This window comes from Microtus oregoni, unplaced genomic scaffold, assembly GCF_018167655.1.
Source record: "Microtus oregoni isolate MIOR12 unplaced genomic scaffold, Mior012 000005F_ref0000423, whole genome shotgun sequence".
NCBI lineage: Eukaryota > Metazoa > Chordata > Mammalia > Rodentia > Cricetidae > Microtus > Microtus oregoni.
Window position 1 is genome coordinate 10,161,596 of NW_024543064.1, and position 21,148 is coordinate 10,182,743.

At 41.7% G+C, this 21,148-nt stretch overlaps 1 protein-coding gene across 3 annotated transcripts in view; it reads left to right on the plus strand.

Moving 5' to 3' along the window:
* Window positions 1-21,148, plus strand: part of Prdm2 (PR/SET domain 2) — a 105,728-nt gene that overhangs the window by 9,146 nt on the left and 75,434 nt on the right. For 2 of the 3 annotated variants that reach the window (XM_041651272.1, XM_041651274.1), the window contains exon 2: window positions 13,589-13,662. The exons of the other annotated variant lie outside the window; for it this stretch is intronic. In XM_041651272.1, the coding sequence (XP_041507206.1) occupies window positions 13,654-13,662 (9 nt within the window). In that variant the 5' untranslated portion in view covers window positions 13,589-13,653. The remainder of the gene's footprint in view (window positions 1-13,588; window positions 13,663-21,148) is intronic. 3 annotated transcript variants of the gene reach the window in all.

The window sequence follows — 21,148 nt, forward strand, 5'->3', positions numbered from 1 at the left end:
CAATGGCCAACATTTATCTCTAAGCTTAGCTCTGTTAATGGGTGCTAGGACCTTTTTCCCCTCTACAGTGCTGGGGTTTGGACCCATTATTTCATACATGCTAGGCAAGTACTCCAAAGTTCTCCCTACCTGTTTTCCTCTCAGCGCCCCTCCCCCCATCCTCTGTTTCTCTTCAGATACTGGTGAGCCTCCCATGGATATCAGCCAGGCATGGTATATCAAGCTACGGTGAGACTAGGAACCTCCTATTCTCTTAAGGCCAAATGAAGCAATCTGGTGGGAGGGGTGGGTCTTAAAAGCAGGTAGTGGAATCAGAGACAGCCCTGCTCTCACTTAGGAGTCTCCCGCCGAGATCAAGCTACACTGCTGTAGCATATATGCAGAGGGCCCAGGTCAGTCCCGTGCAGGCTTCCTGGTTGGTGTTGATTCAGTCTCTTTGAGCCCCTGTGAGCCAGGTGAGTAGATCCAGTGAATTTACTTGTGTGCTCTTGATCCTGCTGGCTCCTACAATCCATTTTCCCCTCTCACAGGATTCCTCAAGTTCCCTCTACTATTTGTCTGTGGGTCTCTACTTGTGTTTCCATCGGTTGCTGGGTAAGCCTCTGAGAACAGTTGACTGAGGCACCAGTCTATGAATATAGCAGAATATCATCAGGAATCATTTCATTGACTTTTGCCAGTTGTATTTGGTTCTCTCCTAGGTCTCTAGGGTAAGCTTCCTCTTAGGATAAGTATCTCCAGCTGGGCCAGTCATCAGTTGGTCATGCCCACATTTTCTGCACCATCTTTACCCCAGCACATCTTGTAATTGCTTTTACCTACTTTCTTTATTTTTTATTTGTGTTTGTGTGTGTGTGTGTGTGCGTGCATGCACGCTTGTGTTCGTGAGTGTATGCACGTGGGCACAGAAGGAAGTGAGAGGACAACTTTGGTGTTGGTCCTCACCTTCTACCTTGTCTGAGGCAGGATTTCTTATTCGTTGCTGTGTATGCCAGGCTAGCTGGCTCGTGAGCTTCCCAGGACTCAATCTATCTCCATGCCCTGTCTCTGAGCAGGGATTACAGACAAGCGTGCTAGCTATTGTGCCCAACTTTTAAATGGGTTCTAGGAATTCAAACTCAGGTCCTCACATCTGCATGACAAGTAAGTATTTTACTCATTGAGCCATTTCCTCAGCCCACTTTATATTTCGAGAGAAGGTCTCTCACTTACAGGAGCTTGCTGATCGAGGAGGCAGGCTGGCCAGCAAGTACCCAGGCCCCTCATGTGTCGGCACTGGATTGTAAGTATGTGTGCTGTGGCACCTGGCTTTTTTACAAGAGTGCTAAGAATTGAACTGAGGTTCCCATACTTATTCAGCAAGTACTTTTTCAGTTGAGTCATTTATCCAGCCCCTTTTGTTTTAAAGCAGCGGTTCTCAACCTTCATATGAAATGCTGCCACCCTTTAATACAGTTCCTCATGTTGTGGTGACCCCACCATAAAATTATTTTTTGTTGCTACTTCATAACTGTAATTTTGCTACTGTTATGTATTGTAATATAAGTATTTGTGTTTTTGGATGGTCTTAGGTCACCACGGTGAAGGGGTCATTTAACCCCCAAAGGGGTCATTACCCTACCGGATGAGAACCACTGTTGTAGAGTAAAAAATTCCATTTGGTTGGAAAGCCCCTGGGTGCCTGCAGTCTAAATGCAGATTTATATTACTTTCTTAGGATGTCAACTGGTCTCTTACTTGACATTTTAATATGATGGTGTTTAATTGTTTAAGGCCCTCTAGAGTCGAGGGCTGTTGACCTCAGAGCTCTGTAACTTACATATTTTCAACAGAGCTCTTAATCAGCCCCATTTTCTCATTTGTGTCTGTGGCTCTGGGAAGAGGAGGCCGGGGTTTTCAGTCTGCTGCATGGAAACGGTGTTCACCTGTATCAGCTCTCTAAACCCCACGTCCTAAATCAGGTTTGTGTCTCAGAATTCTCTGCTGTGCACATTGAGGGATCTGGAGCCTGGGGCAGTTGCTGGTGCTCTGGGCCACGTGATGGAAATCAGTGTACTGCAGTGTGAGAACATTTGAGGGCTCTCTGTTACCAGCCTGTCCCTGAGCCTCTGTAGGCTGAGCAAGGGATCTGCTGCTGTCTCTGTGATCTCTACCACCTCTCTCTTTGGTATTGGGTGGAAGTCCTGGGGAGGGGGAGAGACAGGTTTCAGCAGAGGCCACACCCAGTGAGTCAGATTTTGCTCAGTCTTCCTGCTTTCGTGATCTACACACAAACACACAGGTCTCCCTGTTCTTAAAGCGCTACACATTTCAGTATAGTTCCTGCTGCAGTTTATGTAACCTGGTAATACTGCCTGCATTTTCTTCTCTGTTTTGGCAGCACTGCAGCTTTGCACATGCTCTGCAAACATGCCATCGACAAGCCACTCATATAATTTCTCTCTTCAAGGAAAAATTGGGGCTTTGTATTTTTAGGGTGAAACTTAAGTGATTTGTGAAATTATATTATTTTGGGAAAGGAAGATGGACGTGTTTTTTTCTGAGCAGGTGTAGTGTGAGCAGTGCCTGTTTCCGTCGTGGCCTGCTGGTGCCACCCTCCTGGTAGGGATCCTGACGATTCTGGTGGTGTTTGTAAATTGATAAAATCTGGTTTTGAGAAGTCAGCATGATTTTAATTTTTCATTTTTAAGTTTCTGGGTTATGAGAGTGTTTTGGTCAGAGTAAACCAGTTAGGAAATCTGCTAGGCTGAAAGCTCCGTCTCCATATTGTTTGCTGCCATGATGCTTACTTTGTAGTGATTAGACTATTTTTATAATAATTTGTTATTATTAGACTTGTGAGACTCCTTTCACAAAATGCTGTTTCCAGACCTTTCCCTTGTCCTACCTTGTCTGTGTTTATTGCAGTTCTAGCCTAGCTCTAACAGTGTTTTAGTTCCTTGTACCTCATCTGTCTTCATTGCATTTTGGTCTAACTCTGGCACAGCATGCTGGCTCCTATGCTGATGTCTGTTTTATTCTTTGTCTAAGAGCTTCCGGAGTCTTACAACTCAGTAATTGCTACTGATTCTTGATGTTACAATGTGGGAAAAATTAGGCCAGTGAGATGGCCTAGCAAGTAAGGGCATTTGCCAGCAAGCCAGATGACTGAACTTTGGTCCCTGGAAGTTTCTGGAAGGAAAGAATCTACTGACTCCCGCAGGTTGTCCTCTGACCCCTACATGCACACAGTGGCAAGCACACACATGCAGTAAATGAATGCAATTTAAAAGTGACAGCCTTGAAATTACAGTAGTTTTCAAATAAGAACCAAAGAGCTAAAGCGACCCAGAAATAACTACAATGAGGGATTTGTGAGTGAACACACTTTCATCATTTTTCCTTTCTTCTAGACTTTGAGTTTTTAAAAATGATTGCTTTTCCTCTAGCTTTGTAAAACTCCTAAGTTTGCAGATGTGCACAAAGTTAGCATAAGCAGTGTCACATGTTTGGTTTGTGCTGGTGTGTCTGTCCTTAGGTAGACTCTGCTCTGTTGCAGAAGACGCTGAGTGCCTATGGGTCTGTGCACACCCAGGGGCTGGAATGTCACTTATCACTCCGTTTTCAGGTCTCTGGAACGTGTTGCCAGTTGTTCAGATTGTTTTGTTACTGTGAGAGACCAGTAATTTTTAGTTTAGTTTTTTTGCTACTGAACCTTAATACTCAAGTCACCTTTATATATTAACAAGTTAATATTGGTAAAGATGATTTCCTCTGGAATTTGAAAGTAGTACTTTGAAAAGTATAGTTGGATGTGTTCAAGTTCTTTGCCTAGCATGCCGGAAGTCCTGGGTTTTATCCCTAGCACTTTATAAGCTAGGCAGGGCAGCATACGCTATAGTCCCAATTCTCCAATGGCAGAAGTAAGAGGATAGGTTTTTTGTTTTTTGTTTTTTTTTAAATATGTATCTTGTCTCTTGTAGCCCAGACCAGATACTGTTTTTAAAACAGTTGCTGGAGAGATGGTTTGGTGATCAATATCACTTGTTGCTTTTTCAGAGGACCCAGATTTAGCTCCCAACACCCGTATGGTGGTGGCTCACAACCATCCGTAACTCCAGCTTTAAAGGATTGGACATTTTTTTCTGATCTCTGTGGACACCAGGTACCTACATGATGTATGAATATATATATATATATATATATATATATATATGTACACACATTTATTTATTCAGACAGAACACCCATATTCCTAAAGCAAAATAAATAAATCTAAGAAGGAAATAAGTGCATGCATGTGATTAGAACTTTAGAAACACAAGGTGGAGCTGAAGTGTGTGCCTTTTCAGTGGTCCCTGCTATTTGTGACTGACTGATTCACAGGCTCAGACTACGGCATCTGTCTACTGTACTTTTTCTACCTCTTTTCAGTATGTAGTAGTATGTAGAAAGTCAGAAACACTGAAGCTTTTAGTATTAAAAAAGAATTTGCGGGCCTGGAGAGCTGGCTCAGCAGTTCAGCGCACTTGTTCTTATGAAGGACAGGAGTTGGTTCCCAGCACCTACGTGGTAGCTCACAACCTGCTCTAACTCCACTTGCAGGAAATATCCAGTGCCTGCTTCTAACCTCTGTGGGCACCAGGCATTCGTATGGTGTACATACATACAAACTAAATCTTAAAAAAGTTACAAAAAAGCATTTGCTGGATTTTTTGTTTTTTTTTTTTTTTTTTTTTTTGAGACATGGTTTCTCTGTGTCTCAAAAACACACTCTGACTGTTCTGAAACTTGCTCTGTAGACCAGGCTGGCCTTGAACTCACAGAGATCCACCTGCCTCTACCTCCCAAGTGCTGGGATTTAAAGTGTGTGCCACCACCACCCTGTGCTGGAATGGTTTTGAAGATGTGTGAGAAGATTCTTCCCTGCCTCTGCACTGACAGGATCCATTGTGGATCTCTTGTGGATAAACTTTGCCTTTGAGATGCCGGACATTAGCTAAGCGGGAATGTGGAAGTGGCGCTTTCCCAGCCAGTGCTAAGGTCAAAGTACTGCCAGGGCTTTGGGGTTTTTGAGCAGTGCTGGTGGATCCTTAAGAAAGTTACTTCAGAGTAGTGTTTGGACTTTGTCATTGCTACAGATAGCACATGTGCTTCTATTCCACTAGTCACGTGATTCCTACAGACCCTTGTTCTCAGCTCCTTAGCTTGTGTTTGGGAAGGTATGCAGGTTTTAAGTTGTGAAAATGATTGTGGCACCCCTGGCATTGATGGGCCAGGGTAGTGCTAAATACCTATAATGAAAGACAGGCTCAGGCCAGGGGCTGTTCAGTTCAGTACACAGTGATACTTGTAGAGAGACTGCCCAAGTCTCCCTTTTGGTGTTGTTAGAGATAGGGTCTTGCTAGGTTGTTCAAGCTTGTCTTTACCTTCTAGACTCAAGAGTGATCCTCCTACCTGGTTTCCTGTGTAGCTAGGGTGACAGGCACACACTACTGTACATGCCTTTACTTTAGCATATTTTAGAGAGAATTTAACCTAGAAAAACAGGAAGGCTGGGGAGATGGCATCAGTGGATAAAACACTCTCTGCAAACATGTAAGGACTGGAGTTTGGATTCCCAGCACCCATATACAAATAGTGGCTTCCCTGTCTATAATCTCAGCATTCAGGCAGTCGAGTGGGATCCCAGGGTAACCAGCTATGTAGACTAGCTGAGTCAGCAAGTTCTGGGCCCAGTGAGAGATCCTGACTGAGTAAATAAAGTGGAGAGCAAATGAGGAGATACCTGATGTCAACCCATTGGCCTCTGCATAAACGTGCACACAAGTTTACAGACACTTGCACACAGCTGTGCCCCTCACATGTGAACATGTGTGTACACCCCTGACACACACACCACATACATACATATACTAAAAAATCAGCTGGGTAGTCTGTTGGGCTTGTAATAGCCTTGATACTGCACAATGTTGTTTTAAAAAGGTACGCTTATTTATGTTATTTGTGTATATTTATGTGTGGGTGCATGCATGCCTCTGTGTGTGTGTGTGTGTGTGTGTGTGTGTAGGTCAAGACAACTGGAGGGATTGGGTCTTTCTGTTCACATGTGTTCTAGGAATTGAACTGAGGTCAGGCTTGGCAGTAAGTGCCTTTACCTACAGATCCATCTCCCTGGGTTTTGAAGTTTTAGGTATGTAATTTATCATGTTGGGAATCCGGAGGGAAAAAGAAAAAAAAAGGATGTGTTTTTTAGCGGTTTTAGGATTAGAAGTGACAGAGAAGGCAGTCCCTTGAACATAAGTATGTAGTGAACTTTTAATAAAAGGTGTTAAGATCCTTATATTTTCCAACAAGAAATGATCAGTGGGTGTAGGTGGATACTGCTCTTTTGTTTCATGGCCGCTCAGACCTGAATAATCTCACAGAAACTCTGTTAATTATAACACTGTTTGGCCTATTAGCTTGGGCTTCTTATTAACTAACTCTTACATCTTAAATTAACCCATTTCTATTATTTTATGTTTTACCACGAGGCTTGTGGTTTGTTACTTCTTGTTTCCTCGGTAGCTACGTGACATCTCCTTGACTCCATGTACTCTCTCTCTCTATCTCTATTCAGATTTCCTGCCCGGCTTTACTCTGCTAAGCCATTGACCAAAACCAGCTTTATTCATCAACCAATAAAACAACCACATATACAGAAGGACATCCCACATCATCTCCGCTTTCCTGTCTAATTAAAAAGGTTTTAACTTTAACATTGTAAAATTACATATACAAAACAGTTATCAAGCAAGAATTATAGCTACAATATTTAGTCCAGTTACATTTGGCAAATTAAGGAAAATACTTTATCCTATCTTTGTGAGTCAAAAGTTTTATGTCTAATTTATCTTTTTTTTAATATTTATTTATTATTTATTATGTATACAATATTCTGTCTGTGTGTATGCCTTCAGGCCAGAAGAGGGCACCAGACCCCATTACAAATGGTTGTGAGCCACCATGTGGTTGCTGGGAATTGAACTCAGGACCTTTGGAAGAGCAGGCAATGCTCTTAATTGCTGAGCCATCTCTCCAGCCCCATGTCTAATTTATCTTTTGTCATAACAAAGAAAACTATATGTCTTCAACTCTTCAATGACCCCAGAAGGATTTAATATTACCTAAGTAAACAGGAAGTGTTTACTTTTCAAACACTTTCAAAACTCTAGAATTGACAAAGAGACATCTTGCTGACTGGACAGTCACCCAAAGTTCTTCTGTCACATTGGGGCATCCATCTTTAGCCTATTGGTCCATAGTATCTGGCAGACTTTTCCATGAAGCAGAAAATTTGGTTTATCTTGTTAGTTAGTTTGTCACTTTCTTCTGTATCCTGCAGAATATCTGGCAATTTTTTCTGTGAAGTGGGAACACTGAAGGACCATCCCATCTTTTGGAAAGTTCAGCAGTCATTTTTTGTGGGTCCTGCATGTCCAGTTTATACAGCACACCGTAATTAAACAGTCCAGGCAAGAGCAGTTTCTTGCCCAAATGGCTAACAAACTCCATAAGGACCCTTTTCGATGCTCATCTTCCTCTTGAAGTAATTTGTGCTGCCAAAAGCAGACATGTCTCACTGTCCAGAAAAGTCTAAGTTCTTAAAACATTTTAAATGCCAATTCTGTAGGTCTTTGAAGCATTGAAGATTATTTATCTAACTGAAATATATCTCTGCATATCTGGAAAACCTAACATGACTAAGAGTTTATTATAAATTACTATTTACTAAGCTGTATTTTTAAATTATATATTGCATTTTTAAATGAGCTGTACAAATACAATGCCTTAAAGAAGAGTAGAAATATGCATATAACTAAATTGACCTTAAATTTGTATCAATACACCAAAGTCCATACCAATGTAAAGTACTTATCTCTATATAATATTCCCCTTTAAATGAAAACAAATAAAACATTTATAAACAATCATTTTGGAAATTTGGGTGTAATTTTCTCTAAACTGCTTCCTGCCTTTTGTTGAGCAAAGTATTTTTAGGATTTACAGAGAACTTTCAGGGGGTCTTGTTCCATCAAATCACATTAGCCTGGAAGGAATCTACAGGTTCTCATCTTTTGTGGAAACAAAAGCAGAACCTCTTTTCCAAAGCAACATACCCTTAGACTTAAATTTTGCAGTCAAGATACCTTTATGTTGGTTTAACTTAGCAACTCCTAGAATCAAATGTGTCTCTGTAGTCAAAAATTCAAAGAAAACACAATAATATACATATTCCAGACTTTGTATATTTTCCATCTTTACATAGCTTATTTTTCTTTACTCCTTTCTATACTCTTTTTCTTCTCTCTCCCAAGTCTATGACCCATTCAGAGGTTAATTTTGTCTGAATCTGTCTTTATTGCACATCTTTTCTGACAAGGAGCATTTTAAAATGGTAAGAAGTGTGGTTGCAGTGGTCCTGGATGCTGACTCTGCCTCCCTCAGCCTTTCAATAGAGGTACCATACATCAGCTCTGGGACCACTGGGTAGGAGCCACGCTCATCACCTCAACTCTGGAAAGGAACATGCAGCACATAAACTCTTTTTGTCGGAGTAAAAGCTAAATCTATCATGTAGTGTGCTGCATGGCCTGGACGTGTCTTTGTGTATGGTAGAGGGAATCCACCATGCATTTATGCCTGTGTACACCTAGCAGACCCAATTCAGCTGCTTGCCCAGGCAGGGGTGCTTAGTGGCAGGCATGCTCTCAGCTACTTCCCTCCTAACCCTGAGTGGGCACACACCGGAACCCGAAGTGTGTTGCTGGCCATGCATATTAGCCCCAAATATATGGACTCCATTTGTAGATGGAGGCTGCTCTTTTTTTCTTGGCCTCCTGGACCCAAATAAACACACTGAAGCTATATTAATTACAACACTGTTCGGCCAATGACCCAAGCATATTTCTCTTACACCTTGAATTAACCCATTTCTGTTAATCTGTGGATTGCCACGAGGCTGTGACTTACCAGAAAGGTTCTGGGTTTTTCTCCTTTGGCAGCTACATGGCATCTCCTTGTCTCTACCTGCTTTCTCTCTATATCTCTGTTCAGATTTCTTGCCTGGCTTTGCTCTGCTAAGCCATTGTCTGAAACAGTTTTATTCATTAACCAATGATAATAAGACATATCCATAGCATACAGAGGGGAATCCCACATCAAATGGGCTTTTGTTTGGACAAGGAGGAAGCAGGTAGTGTGGGAAGTCTTAGAATATGCTTCATCATGTAACAATTCGAGTTACATAGTAGGTTTTTTTTTTCCCATTAGAAAAAGTTGCCACTTATTAAGAATGAAATGTTTTAAGTGCTGCACTGTCTTACCTGGTCGAGTGTCAGATAGCAGATAACTTCTGTTTGGGTTGTGCCTGTGAGCTAGCAACAAAGACTGAGGGAAAGGAAAGAAGAAAAATGTGAAATAGATAGGGAAAACCAGCTGCAAAACAGATGGGAAGGGGACCCTAGGAAGCAGTACCCTCCCACCCACAGTTTTGGGAGGATAGGGACCTAAGTTTCATCCCAACTTACTCTTTCTTTCATAGTTCATCTCTTGCTACTCTGGCAGCTGAAGTTAGAGGCTCTAGTTTACAGTTGTACCCAGGATCCAGCCTCTTCTTTTTCCTTATCCACCACGCCAAACCAGCATTGTCCTTTGCCTGACATTGCCACTGTAGGCTGTTCATCTTAGTGCCCAAACACCCAGATCTGCCAACTGAAGACTTTCAGCTCACTCTAGCTTTCTTGGTGCCCATTCTCTTCCTTCTTTTACCTTCTCGGTCACAGCTCTTCTTCCTATCCCTAGACCAGCTTTTCGGGTTGGCAGGTGTAGAGACAGGAGACTGTGATCCATCTTCTTGACAAACCTCTCCTTGCTTTTTTTGTATAGCACTTTCTTCATATTGCAGGTATTTTCTGTATTTGCTCATTGTGGGCCTCTCCCTTAGAGGTTAGGAACGTTCCCTGTTTATGGCCCATGAGCAGTGCCTGACACATTGTCAGTGCTCAAGGTGGGAGGAGTGACAGGCTAGTAAGACATACTTATTCTCTTGTATGAAATGAAGTGCTGCCTAATTTCTGGAACTTAAAATAAATCCCACCAAGGTCTTTCATTGTCATTTTTTCTCTTTACAAAGTACAGTGTTCAGAATTGGCAAATCTTTATGACAAGAAGTGGTTTAGATGTTGCTGAGTGCTGCATGCTGAGGAGAAAAAGTTAGGGGTGGATGTTGTCATTGCTAAGGTTTCCTTTTGTGCTGACGAAAATGTCCCATGAGTGATTGTGGTGATGGTTGCACAACTCTGTCAGCATGGCAAACACACACACACACACACACACACACACACACACACACACACACTCTTCCCTCCCCCTTCTCTCTCTTTGAAGATTTATTTCTTTTTATGTGGTTGAATGTTTTGTCTGCATGTATGTCTGTGTACATACATACATGTATGTGCATGCCTGATGCCTGCAGAGGTCAGAAGGGGGTGTTGGATTTCTTGAGTTACAGAAGGTTGTGAGCCGCTATTAGGTATTTGGAGTGGAAATTGGATCCTTTGCAAAAGCAACAAGTACTTTTAATTACTGAGGCATCATCTCTTCAGTCTGGAAATACTTTGATCTGTGTGTTGTAATTGAGCTAGTTACATGATACATGAATAGCCCAGTAAAACTGTTAAATTGCAACACAAACCCAAACAAAATCGAATAGTAGCAAGCACCATACCATTAAGTAGTAGAAGAAACCAGGTTTGCATAGCATGACCGAGTTTTCTCAGTCAGCCCAAAGCTAGGTCTTGTTAGCTGAAGATGCCAGTGCTTCCCTCCAAACAGATCATCAGAGTATAAGTATGTGAAGGCAGCAGGGGCCGCTGTTCCTGGAAGAAGCTCTGTATGTAATTGTTACAGTAATGCTGTTGAGTCTTCAGAGAAGGAAAAACCAACCTGAGGGAAGTGGCATGGAAGTCCAGTCCTTCCACACATCTCCCATGGCCATATTCATAAACTCACATATAAAAGCTTGAAGAAGATAAGAGAAACCGGAGCATAAGATGGCACACAGGCCTAGAGGATCTGATAGTTGCCAGTAAACCTTCTATGGAGGCCAGGTATGCATGTCTAAGAGACAATTAGTAACTCTTCATACCCCAGAGCCACTATTCAGAATAGCAGATTCAGTCTCAGGCAATAGGGTTAGTTCTAGCTGGGCGGTGGTGGCTCACGCCTTTAATCCCAGCACTCGGGAGGCAGAGACAGGCAGATCTCTGTGAGTTCGAGGCCAGCCTGGTCTACAAAGGGGGTTCCAGGACAGGCTCCAAAGCTATAGAGAAACCCTGTCTCAAAAAACCAAAAAAATAAAATAAAAAAAAATAGGATTAGTTCTGCTTACTGTATTGTATGTATCCTGGGAGAGGTCATATTGAATATCTGTGAGAAACATGCTAAGTGTTAAACTTGAACGCAGTGATTCTCAACCTGTGGGTCAAGACCCTTTTGGGAGGTGACTCACCCTTTCATGTGGGTCGCCTAAGACCTTAAAAAACACATTGCGATTCATAATACTAGCAAAATTAGCATTATGAAGTCACAACAAAATAACTTTCTGGTTGGGGTTACCACAAGGCGAGAAACTATATTAAAGGGTCACAACATTAGAAGGTTGAGAACTACTTCTTTGAAGGAACTGACAGCATGGGTTGCCCTTCATTTACCTTGACATTTTCTCTATCAAATATACGGAGAGTTTATATTGGCTTGGCCACTGACCTGTGTAACAAGACGGAATGCATTCCTGGGGTACAATATACATAAAATTAATTGATGAGCAGGGCCAGATTTAAATATAATACCTCATGGTTAAATGTCATCAGGTGAGTATGGTCCAGCAGCTCAAGGAAAGGACAGAAAGTCAGCTCATCCTAGAGAACCTGCCAAGAATGGAGCCCATTAAAACACCATTGCTTCTGATGGGGCAGGCGTTTATCTGTCCATTCTGGTGTGTGCTTTACATCACATACCCTTGTATGATTGCCAGTCAGATCAGACAATTACCATATATATACTGTGGATCAAGGAAGTGCATGAGAAAATAAGAGAACTACATGTCATGGTGCGTGTGTATGTATGTACTTTACTGGGGACATCAACAATGCTACAGTGGAAGGGCTGCTGAAAGTGCCAGGATTTGTGTACGTGAATGGCACTAACCGACTTGGAACATACATTGTATCTATATCTATATACTTTTAATTTATTTTAAAATCTCTAACAAATTAATTTTTTTGGGGAGGGATACTATCTAATGTAATGTAGCTCAGGGTAGCCTTGAACTCCTGATTTTCCTGCCGCTAGTTTTCAAGTTCTGGGATTACAGTCATGAGCCACCAGGCCTACATGAGCATACATTATATAGAAAGAACCATCTGCATAGACTTTTAAAAAGATAATGTAATATAGTTTTAAAGTAGTGTTAATGTAGCTCAGGCTGACCTTGAACTCCCAAGTCCTCCTGTCTCCACTTTTTCAAGTGCTGGAATTACAGTGTGACACCACACTTGGCTAGTAGATTATTATTTAGAAGTGAATGCAGTCACACACCACTTAAGGGTATGATCTGACATTGTATTATTGGGCAGTTTTATTTTTGAATGTCATAAATGTACTGGTACGGCGTGGCTGAGACCAGTGCTCACCACGAGGCAGCAGTTGTTGACTGTACTAGTGTAAGAGGTGTGTAACTGTGTGCCATCTGTATTTACAGAAGAGCTTGTGTTGTCATGTCTCTCTATGCCGTGACTGTGTCAAACACAACACTGTAGCGAGGCATAATTATAGTTCTTTCCAGACCTCTTTTAAAAACTTTGCATGATACTGCCTGCTTTTTATTCTTCCCTTTGAAGAGAATTTCATGTGGCCCTTTTTAGTCAGTCCACCTTTCTGCTTCAGGAGCTTGAAAAACAGAGTAATGGAGTCTAATTGTGTTTGCGTGCAGCAAATACTGAAGCAAAAGAAGGACGCCTGAGTTGCTTGCCACTTACTCCTCTAGGCTTTGTGCCTCTGACTATTAACAAAGCCAATTTATTTCTCCTTGGGAGTGATGCAATTCTTAACCAAAAATATGATGTCATTCTGATGGTTCTGCTTTGTTTGTAGAGTACAGTGAAGCCCTAGTAAGGTTTAGTGAGAAATGTATTTTATCTATCTATCTATCTATCTATCTATCTATTATACAATATTCTGCCTGCATGTATCCCTATGGGACAGAAGAGGGCACCAGATCTCATTACAGATGGTTGTGAGCCACCATGTGGTCGCTGGGAATTGAACTCAGGACCTCTGGAAGAACAGCCAGGGCTCTTAACCTCTGAGCCATTTCATCAGTGCCAGAAATGTATTTATTATGATAATGAATCCGAGAAGTTAGTTGTCAGTATGGACTGAGGTTGACTGGCAGGGGTTGCTTTATGACTAGCTCTTGGAGCACACTCTATAGTTCATATGTGGTTTTAAATCACTGTAAACTTGTAGGCAGGTGCATATTACAATTGTCTGTTTTTCTTTTTAGGGCTCATGTAATCAAAGAAGTTTCTTTGTTGTGTGTGTCTTTACAGAACACAACAGGAACTGAAAATGTATCAGGTGAGTTTAATAATAAAAATTTATACAAATTCATGACCTAGATGTTAGTCCAGCTATTGATTTTAAAACATAGAAACACACACACACCCTCATTCCTTCCCCTTGGATGTTTGTGTTTGTTTCTAACACCATTATTTGTCCACTGCTTGTGAGTTTGTGTGTGGCATGGCATGTGTTGTGCATTGCTTGGTGTGGGTTGGTGTTTCTTTGGTTCCTGAGGGAGACTAACTCTTAGGAACTTTAGCTCAGACTTTCTTTTTTAACCTCTCTTCTGCCACATTCACTGTGAAGGTTCAGTGTGTCTTTGTTTGATATATATATATGTGTGTGTGTGTGTGTGTGTGTGTGTGTGTGTGTGTATATTAAGCTTTTTATTTTCTGAACTTTTTATTTTATAGTTTTCCAAGATTAAACATCATTTTTAGAGGGGCTGGAGAGATGGCTCAGTGGTTAAGAGCATTGCCTGTCCTTCCAAAGGTCCTGAGCAACCACATGGTGGCTCACAACCATCTGTAATGAGGTCTGGTGCCCTCTTCTGGCCTACAGAGATACATACAGACAGAATATTGTATACATAATAAATAAATATTTAAAAAATCATTTTTAGAGACTACAGCTGATCAAACAGAAACTTTCAAGTATTTGTCCTCGAAAGTCCTTTGTATATAATACAGAAGACAGATACTGAAATGTAAGATGCTTTTCTCTTGCAGGAGGGTATGTGATTGCTGGGAGATTAAACTATTCTGCTCTGGATATTTCTGTAACCTAAAGGGTGTTCTGATAGGTAGTGCTAGCTTTGTGGTTTTAAAGCATTCTAGAGCAATAGTCTTATTTTTTTTAATTTTTTTATGGTTTATTTAACTTTATTTTATGTGCATTGGTGTGAAGGTGTCAGATCCCCTGCAACTGGATCTTTAGACAGTTGTGAGCTGCCATGTGGGTGCTGGGAATTGAACCCGGGTCCTCTGGAAGAGCAGTCAGCGCTCTTAACCACTGAGCCATCTCTCCAGCCCTAGTCTTATTTTTTTGTCTCATTCTCACAGTTGCAGACATTTATGAATGCCAGAAATATTCTCCCAAATTTTTTTGTAAGCATTTCTTTAATCCCAGCACTTGGGAGATAGAGGCAGGTGGATCTGTATGAGTTAGAAGCTAGGCTGGGCTGCAGAGCAAGTTTAGGACAGCAAGAATTATAAAATAGAGAGACCCTCATCTCAAAAAGAAATAAATAAATAATTTATGGTTGTCAGAAACATTCTCTTTACATTTTTCATAAGCAACTTTTAAAGAGATGAAAAGCAAAGATGTAAAGTGTGTAAATATTTTTTACTTCACAGCTTAAAACTCTCAAGACTTGAAACCAGTTTGTGTCTTAGCAATTGAAGCTTTAGACACCTGTTTGCCATTTCCAGGTGCTTCTAATTAGAAACCACAAATATCATTTTGTGAGGTGATGGGGTTTAATACATTCTGTCCTGTGTTGCATTGAGAGAGGTGAAACTGTTGGAGTGGATCATTTTGATTTCTTTTTATTGCTTCATTATCAGAAATACGTTTATTTGAATATAGAGGGCTATACCTCATAAACACGAGTCCGGTGAGCACATGGGCACATGGTCTCTATTACAGTAATAGTTGAAGATTTACTGACATGCCTTTGAAGGCAGATTATATTTGAAATGGTGAGGGGGTAGGGAATATATACCTCATGCATCAGAGGTACATTTATGTATGCATTTCATTTATTTATTATTTTAAGATTGATTCTTAATGTGAACCTGGTCACTCAAAGGCAGTGGCTTTTCTGCGGTCTGGGGCTTGTTAGAGGAGTCAGTCCTGGCCTAGAGTGCTGGTGACTTTCCAAGGTGGACTTTGTTCTTGCTGTGTTCTGTGTTCATTCATCTGAGAGCTGACGGTTAGGCTTAGGCTGAATCGTGCATTGATTTTCGTTCCCTACTGAGTTAGTAAGGTATCAGTGTGCTTGGGCCGTATTATTATTATTTTCTGGTACTTTGCATTTTGTTTTAATGTCCCAATTGTGTCAAACAAAGAGTGTGCACACTATTCCAGAAGAGTTGTAACAATAACCATTTTGGTTTTTGGCTCTTTAACAGTCTCATTTTATATTTGACACGTTTTAATAATAGATCTATACAGGGCTTCCTTTGATGCCAAGTGCCAGGTATCAGGAGGAAAGGATTCATGTGTGTTCTAATGGCCAGCAGATTTCAGATTTGTGTGTAATTTAAATGGACTGGCAGTGAGAAAGGTTTTATTTGGATTATAAAACCTTTCTACTTTTCCTGGCTAAAACTTTTAGCATTTTAAAGAAATTAATTTTCTTTATTATGCTAAAATATTATGTTCATTAGTATTTTCCACTATTGTTAGTATAATAAAGATTACAATTATTCAGATAGTTTATGGCTTTTGTTTTTGCATTTATCACTATCATTGTCAATTAGATTGTACTAAATTTTTCCAAATAACTGTACAATAACATTCAGGAAAAGTTTGAACTCGAACAAGACTGATTTATAACTAAAATCTAAAGTTATTTTATGATTGGTTGGAATTTTCCCTCTAGGAAATGACTGGCGCCTCTCTGTTGTGTTTCAGCAGTCAAAGCTTCTCATAATGGCTGTGATCTCAGAGACATTAGCACAGACTCATTTTTCTCCCATGAACGAGCTATTTGAGACACAGGGATAATCTGACTAGGGCCACGTTGTTTATGAGAATCCTTTAGGAGGAGCAACAGAGTCCAAAGCCTGTCCATATTGTACACATCCCCGTCACCCTGTTGTGTTGGTGTGTCCCAAGTCCCTCCTAGAGAGGTAGTTTGCTAGGCTCTCCATCTGAAGCCATTTATGGGGCTCCACATGTCCCAGAACATGAGTTCTTTATGTTTCTTCCTTGTCCCTGTTTCTCGTTTAGTATTTACTCTCTTGTCATCTCTTTCATCTTGAGAGGGAGCACAGCTTGCCATGCAGGTGAGTCCTTGTTCCTCCTCACAGTTGTGCCTGGCTGGCAGTCAGGGTCACGTTCGCCCTCATTTTTTATTTTCTCCGTTTTTTGGATCCTCACTGACATTCTACACAAACCCTCCACAGTTGCTCCTGGGCTTTCAGTATGGTAACATCCTGCTAAACTCACTGTAAAGCCTAAGAAATTACAACTTTGTCTTTTGTATTTCAAACTGTTGTAAACTGGAGATCATCTCTGTGATGTTCTCCTGGTTCCTAGGTTGTTTACTGGAACAATGTAAATAGGCTCAAAGGAGCCTAAGTTAGACATGCTGTAGAGTTTTAATTCCACTTTGTGCCTTTCCAAGCACTCTTTCTTAGCACACTTTCCAAGTACTCTGTTAAGAATGTTTATGCCGGGCATGGTGGCACATGCCTTTAATCGTAGCTCTTGAGAGGCAGAGGCAGGTAGGTGAATCTTTGTGAGTTTGTGGCCAGCCTGGTCACAAAGAGAGTTAGTTCCAGGACAGCCAGGGCTGATACAAAGAGAAACCCTGTCTCAAAAAACAAAACAAAATAAACAAATAAGCAAAAACCCAAAACAAAAGCAAACAGAAAATGCACGCAGATTCTCCTGTTAATACAGTATTTGTAAAACACCCCATGCAGGCATTAGAATTCCCATTTTATTTCTAAAGACATTGATGGTCAGAGAGATGGCCATTCCAGGGAGAAAAGGAGCTTCCAGTCAGCATCCCTTCAGATGTAAAGCCTGCTACTATAGCAGCCAGAATACTCTTGGCTGTGCAGAGGTAGCAAACAGCTCCCCAGCTCAGTGGCTTAGCATAGCTCCTGCTTACTTGTCTTTTCTACAAACCCTGTGGGTCAGTCTGGTGCTATGCTGCTATAGTTACACAAGAACAACGGACAGTGGAGGCTTACTAATTTACTGAGTTACAAGCCCCCTCCCCCGGAGTTTTTGCATAGCTCAAATTATTATTAATATTTGCAATATAGTGACTCTATTGGCAATATAATTATTATAGTCACAGCGTCTCCCTGTTCTAAGCAGTGACCTACGTATGCTACTGCTGTTAACCAGGACAATTTAGCTCTCTGCGCTAGTTTTAAAAACCAGTAAAACAACAAAGAAGCTGTGCCCGCTCAGCATCACACATTCAGCTCTGGGCACTGTTCTAAGCCATCTGCAGTTCCCTTTATCTTCTTGCTGTCCTGGGTGTTTGCTTGTTCTCATGCACAGAATACTTCCCAGCATGCTGTGGGCACCACAGTGAACCAAGTAGATGAGCTTCTGCAGTTTATATGCAGAAAGACAGGCAAGGCAGTTTCCAGTGGATAGGGAAAGAAGTGTGACAATCGCAGCAGCAAGTGCCTGGGAGGAAGCATGGCAGGCAGAGTTAGAGGAAGCTCTCTGGGTTACAAAGAAGGCTGTTCTTGACTGCTGACTGGGCCAGCTCTCCCAACCCCTGGTCACTGTGTTCTTGCATGGTGTTAATAAGCATACTTGGATTTCCTCTTTTAGGTTTTCTTTATTATACACATGGTGTTTATTCCATTTGTTCAGTTTTTAAAGTCTGATACTATTTTGTGCTTTAAAATATTTTCCTATCATCTTCATCCTTTTTAAAATTTAGGGCTGCTGATGTTTGTCCTCTGCATTACTGTCCTCTGCAGTGTTAGTTGAGCCCTTTGATGTTTGCCGTAGGTTTCCGTTGCAGTTGTGTGCTGTTACTGCTCTCCTGTTTTCCCAGTATCTCATTAACGTTTTACCTCAGGTATTTATCTCTGAGCTTAAATTTTAAATTGTTTGATATTAAATGAGACTCTTGGGCCATTTTTTTCTCTAGATTTTCTCCCCAGGTGTGACTTGTGTATAGCATAGTGTATCCATTTGACACACATCTGCACTCATGGAGTTATGGCCATTTCCTGGCTCCAGGACATTCTCTTTCTCCAGGCTTCTCTTGCCGATTAGTCCTTTACCCTAGCAGCTCCTGATCAGCTCTGTGTCTCCATGGAGTGGTTAATCCTGTTCTCGAGTGTCACAGACATGTAGTCAAACAAAACGTGTTCTGTGTTTATGTTCTGATGCTTTTGCAATCTGTCCAGGTGGTTGCCTGCATTGCGGCTTCATTTCCTTTGCAGTTTTTTTGAGACCATCTGAGTATTTAGCCAAGTCTGCGCATAGGTCTGAGTCTACCAGGTGGTTAGCTCTGTGGTGGCGTCTTGCTTTCGTTTTCATTATCTTCTTCCCTCTTTGTTCTAACACTAAAATTAGTCTCTTAGCATGTGAGACAAATGTTAATAATTATAAATACAAATTTAATCTTCAGCCTTAAAAAGACGTCCATGAGGAAGACCTAAATAAATGTATAGTTTCAGAAATTTATATTCTAATGATGGTACTTAAATCTCATTTTAAATCCTGTGTTCTGCTAGATAGCAGTTTTTATAAAACATGAGTGTGGTTTTTGAATGAAACTATTAGATTATCTGAAAACCGGGGCAGGGGGTAACCCAACAATTTGGATTGTGTTTCTTTAGGTAATTGGAAAATTTTGCTTTTTTGTGTTATTTGGACGTGGATGATGTGGTAGACAAGGGTAGCTCAGTTTCACTGTACTTCATCGTTGTGGTCTTTAGTCATTACCCATGCTCAGCTCTGAACGCCACTCCCTCTGTGACCTGCCTGACTTCTTGGTTTTAGCTTGCTACCTGATGGGTAAGGATGGACCTGCGGTTACAGTCAGTGGTAAGTAGATTAGTGTAAGGCTGCTGCCTGGGAAGTGGGAACACTGGGTAAATGATTACTGCTACTTCAGCCAGCAGCTACACTGCTTCTGCCTTCTAGTGCCTCTGTTGTTGTTAGTTTAAATCTTCACTTATCATTACTTGGTATGCGTGTGTAATGTGTGCTTGGGGGGCACATATGTTCCAGGCCATCAGAGGACTTTGGGGAGTCTGTTCTCTCTTTCCACTGTGGTTTCTGGGATTTGAACTCAGCTCATCATGCTTGCATGGCAACTGCTTTTCCTTGCTGAGTTGTCTTGCTGGCCCTCTAATACCTCTGATCCCTCTCATTGCCAACTTGAGCTCAGACCTTTGCTTGTTCCATTACAGCAACCTCATGGGCTGTAATTCTGACAGCTTTTCCACCGACCTTGTGTCCTGTGAGTACCCGACATAAACTGATAGGAGCCCAGAAGGAGTGCTCAGAGCCGGCTGTTTTCTCTTCATGAATAAGCTGGGCTTCAGGGCACTCTGCTTGGTTGGAAGAATGGAGGCCTAGGAGTAGTAGCAGTATGAAGGCCTGCCTTAAGACAGATCCCCTGATTCAGAGGGGAAAGAACATAGAGGCTATGCCTGCTGTTTGTCAGGGGCCAGGGCAAGATGGGACCTCCCCCGCCCCCCAGAATTATGAGATTTTTGTTTATTTGTTTCTTTTTTGCCTTTAAAGCATTCAGTAGACCAGATAAACCCCATCTGACAGTCCAGCTGTAGCCTGTTTGCTAGCCTTGATGGAAATAGTTTAAAACTGGCAATTTAAACCTTGGCTCCAGGGGGGCAGGACCTTGAATTTGTATGAGGTGTGTGTGTATAACGTAGGGAGGGAGTGGACACATAATTAGTGATCAAACCTAGGACCCTACCCATGCTAAACATGAGCTTTACCAGTGAACCACATCCCCAACTCGGTTTATGAGTCTTGCTGTTGTTAATATTGATGGAGATACCTTCATGTTTCACATAAGCCTGTGGGCCTCAGACAGGTCAGGCCTGCCCTACTTCATTGACCCACTGAACATTCGCTGTGCATGTGTGGGCCAAGTGGAGATGGCCTTACCATTTCAGGCTTCAGGGCAGCAGAGGCTGTGCCATGGATAAGAGCCTCAGATACCGTGGACTTCAAAGTCACAGTCATACTGTTCATAGCCCACATTCCTTACTAGAATTCCTTCCCGCTCTGCTGACATAAGCTCAGGGATCCCTCTACCTCTGCTGTGACTTCTGACACAAGCATCCACTTCTCCCTTACGTTTGCTTCACTCTGGGATAATGGCATCTCGAGTTCTCTGCTTCCCATGAAGCCTCTTCTGCACTCCCAGGGATCCATGTAGTCTTCATCTATCCCTTTGTGTCTCAGACCTTGTCTTACTCAGGGTTTCTATTGCTGTGAAGAGACACCTTGACCATGGTAACTCTTATAAAGGAAAGCATTTAATTGAAGTGGTAGCTTACAGTACAGAGGTTTAGTCCATTATCATCATGGTGGGACATGGCAGTGTACAAGCAGACATGGTGCTGGAGAAGTAACTGAGAGACCTACACTGAGTGAAGTTTAAACAAGAGACCTGAGAGCCTGCCCCCACAGTGACATACTTCATTTAACAAGGCCACACCTACTTCAACAAGGACTTGCTTCTCAATAGTGCCACTCCCTATGAGTTTATGGGGGCCAAGTGCATTCAGACTATCACAGATCTCTTGGGCGTTGA